This window comes from Hipposideros armiger, unplaced genomic scaffold (assembly GCF_001890085.2).
Source record: "Hipposideros armiger isolate ML-2016 unplaced genomic scaffold, ASM189008v1 scaffold_1636, whole genome shotgun sequence".
NCBI classification, from domain to species: domain Eukaryota; kingdom Metazoa; phylum Chordata; class Mammalia; order Chiroptera; family Hipposideridae; genus Hipposideros; species Hipposideros armiger.
The window spans coordinates 82,587-86,587 of record NW_017732986.1 but is presented as its reverse complement, the minus strand read 5'-3'; the positions used below and the strand labels follow the sequence as shown (position 1 = coordinate 86,587).

Sequence of the window (4,001 nt, the reverse complement as noted above, 5' to 3'; positions counted from 1 at the left end):
ACCCATTTATGAAATCTGAGACTTAAATGAATGTATTTACTGAAAGTCACTGGAAATCAAGGTATTTACTTTTACAAGTACAATGAATGTATTACAATGTTACAATGAATTTTGCATGCTTCTACTCCAAAAAATGGCTAATTATGTCAGGGGATACATGTTATTTGGTATTTGTTACTCTCATAAGGACAACATGGATACAGGTTAACAGGCTTTCTTAGCTTAAAAAAATTTCTTTGACACAATTTCTAGTATAATTTCTAACTTCTTTTTGGTCAGATTTGTATCTGATAAGATATTTCCATTTCCCCACTTTAAAAAAAGAGGGTTTTAAACCACTTAGTGAAAACTCCTGACATGTTTTCTTAAAATTAAAGTAATAGCATATTTTAAGAAGACAGGAATGGTGGAGACAGAAAAGCAGGAGGCAATTCCATTTCTCTAGTTCTTAAAGCAATATGCTATTTACGCTTTTTAAATTGATAGTTATGCTTTTTTTATTATGTTAATACTCCAGTGCTCATTTAATGTGATAAATGCTAGAATTCAACAGCCCAAGAAATAGGAGTTATACTTTTTATAAAAAAGTAAACTAGTGAAAAGTATCTAAGAGCTATAAGTTATGTATGTCAAGATCAAAATGGAAATGTGTCATTCTCTATTAACTACATAAATGGTTTTCTGATTACATAAATTATTAGCTGCTCTTTGGGATCTTCCTTCACAATGGTTGAAGTTAAGTTTTGTTCCTTCTGATGCAATCATAACATAGCTCCCTCAGTAGAGGTTGAAAATGTGATCACACTCCACTATTGCCAACTGCATTTTTTCTATGAGAATTAAATATGGATAATGATCTCACTTATTAGACACAAATATATGACACATATTATTTGACTTATGTACTAATTCAAGAAATTAAAACCCACAGAAGAAAGGCTGAAGAGGACAAATGTTAATGGAGTTTTTTCACTAAGAAAAGTAAGAACAAAACTTTCAGATGTAGGTGGTTTAATTTTTAAACAATTCATTCATTTCTTTTTGAAGGGAAAAATTGATAAAAATAATTAAATTTGTAAATTATAACTGCCACAATGTTTACACGCATTTATGATTGTCTATTTTTCTAGATTCCGTATGAGACACAAGATTCTTAACTCCTCAGAAGCAGAAACCCTTCATAATACTCCTCTTAGCAAGCAAGTAGCTGACATATTACATTTCCTTTACTTAGAATGTAAATATAGTTCTCAATATATTCAACAAATCACTGTGTTTTCTAAGTAAGTGCTTTAAATCCCCTTTCATGTCATATGAAATCTTGTACATAATGCACAAGAGATAAAAGATTTAAAGATGAATGAGAAGCAGAAGCAGCAACTACAGACTGAAATAAGAGGCGATTTTTAAATGGCCCCTTAATCTTAAATTTTAATGAATAAAATTAAGTAATGAGAAGTTTGTTGGTATTAAACAGAGTACAGTATTAAAATTGTGTCATGGTATGTATCATTATATAGATCCAGAATTACATACCTTTGTTGTTATCCATTCCTCCTACAGCATACAGAGTTCCAACTGTAGATTTTCTAGGTTTAGTTCTTGGACTTTGCATTAAAGTTCTTCTTTCTGGCAATAGATGATATTTCATTGCTTCCAGAATTAGCTTTTGACATTCCAGGTCATTCTTAAATAATGCATGATTTTCTAGGTCAGCCAGTATCTGTAAATAATACACAATCACTGTTAATAATGCTTTTATATGAATGAACATATGACGTCAATAGTTAAAATTAGAAACTTAATGTTCATATTACTCCTATGTTGAGAGGTATGCATTATGTAATAAGAACTAATTACATTGATAAATAGAAGTAAATGGCATTCCTTCTAAGGGAAACAGAATGGATATTGTTTTCAATTCAATATTATTTATTATCATTTTTCTATACAAAGTATAAAGGAACTTCTAGAGATCTATTTTCCATTTCCTTTCCTCTTATGAAAGCTGTTTATAAATCAACTATGGTTGCCTATGTTGGCCATAAACATGTCTGGTGAAGGAAATTAAAAAATAACCTTCAACAGATTAGGTCATAACAAGCCTATCATAAATATTTATATACTTGAAGGTGTTCCAGGTATAGTTTAAATGCTTTTCAGATTAGAAAAAACAAAACAAAACAAAACAAAACAACAAAAAAAGCCTCAATAAAACTGGAAACAAGGAGGCAAAATAACAGTTCCCAATAGTGAAACTAAGAAATTTTATAACAANCTATCATAGTTTCGTTTATAAAATGTTTAAAAGATATTATTCACATAATGGTGATTTCATTTGTTTTATGGCTCTCGAATACTTTTTAAGTTGTTGTGAAAGAAAGGATTGGCTCTTCCGTCTCAAAAGTTTGCCGACCCCTGTTCTAGCCATAAGGGATTTCTCTCCATTTTTTTGAAGATGTCATACTCCTTCAACTGTAAAGTTTTATGTTTGATGTACCTCTAGTTTGGAATTTACCACCACAGCCACTCTGCCACTCCAATAATGTACTAAAGTAATGACTAATTATTCTTTAGATTTCAGACATAAAATTTAATTTCTAAAAAAAGGCAACAACAAATAATTTCCCTGTACTTCTCTGCTTTCTAGACTAGGCTAAGTTGGCTCCCAAGCATTGTACTGACTGCACCTGCAATTCCCTTCTCATTTCAATATAACGATCATTTTACTCATGATTATTTTGTTTACTATTTGTTTTCACGGATTAATTTGGCCGCTCTGTGAGATAGGGGTCATATTTATAATATTCACTATGGTCACAAATTCTTAATGCAGAGCCTGGCCCAAAATACCCATACTTGTGCAAAAGATGTGCATCATTATTGAATGCTTGTCTATGTGAATATAAGAAGGAGGGAGAGGAGAGGACAGAGATCTGAATTTTCCATAATACCTACAGAAAACCTGTGAGGGTAGCACCCATAGTTTATCAACCCCATGAGACAGCACCTGAATCGCAGTTATCACAGAGCTGAAGAGGAATCCAAGGAATGTTTGTTTATATAGCCCTTTGTAAGGCATAATATAAACATGTAAATAATTTCAAGAAAACATACCGAATATTGCATATCATATGGTTTGTGTTGTATTATTCTTCAAATTAGTCATGCAAAGATATGTCCAATTTTTTGCTATATTTTTCTTTTTTTTTTACATGCTCATTCCCTTTCTCTCATTGCCTTTCAAGAAAAGAAAACACAATTTTAAGATGAAATCTCAGTGCCTATTTTAGAAATAACCCAAGTTAATAAGGTATAGAAAACACTCTCTAAGGCATAAAAGCACATTGCAAATACAAGAAATTACCTTGAAAATGTCCCAGTTGCTCTTTAAAATACCTTGAAACATTGGGCTTCTATAAAATTTTCCTTACCAATAAAGTAGGTTCTCTGAGGCTTGGTGTTAGAATTTTATCTAAGTTTATGGGATATATTTAGTATCCAATTCTTATAGGACTAAGGATAAAGTAAGACTTCTTGAAGAGTCTTTCAAATATTTTTTTTCTGTTTTATTTCTGATTTAATCAGGAATACGTTTTTTAAACCTCCTGTATTATCACACTCTTAAGCTTCTACCTTACTGAATGTGAGCAATAATAACCAAATTGTTGGTATCATTCAATTCTAAAATAAAAAAGATACTAATTCATAATATACATCATTGTTAAAGAATTTCTTCAATCTCAAAACACTACTGTGTAAGGTTAGAGAAATTAAGATGCTGCCAAAGAGTTTTAACTGAATAGACTCCATATTTTCATATTGTTTTTTTATGCTATAGCAATTGTATTTAAAGTCACCAGATTTAAAAATTCAAATTAGTCATGCCCCTTGGTTCTTTAATAGGCTAGTGATTTTTGTACTAGTATTAAGCTGACCAGATTTAATGTTTTTTTCTTTTTTCTTTTCTTTATTTATTTAAAAAAATGTTATGTATAGAT

At 30.5% G+C, this 4,001-nt stretch overlaps 1 protein-coding gene across 1 annotated transcript in view; it reads right to left on the bottom strand.

Annotated features, from left to right (window-relative positions):
• LOC109377930 (kelch-like protein 1) overlaps window positions 1-4,001 on the bottom strand; it is a gene marked incomplete at both ends in the record, with an annotated part of 119,501 nt that overhangs the window by 62,411 nt on the left and 53,089 nt on the right. Inside the window, one exon of the mRNA XM_019634400.1 lies at window positions 1,537-1,723. Coding sequence (XP_019489945.1) covers window positions 1,537-1,723 — 187 coding nt within the window. The remainder of the gene's footprint in view (window positions 1-1,536; window positions 1,724-4,001) is intronic.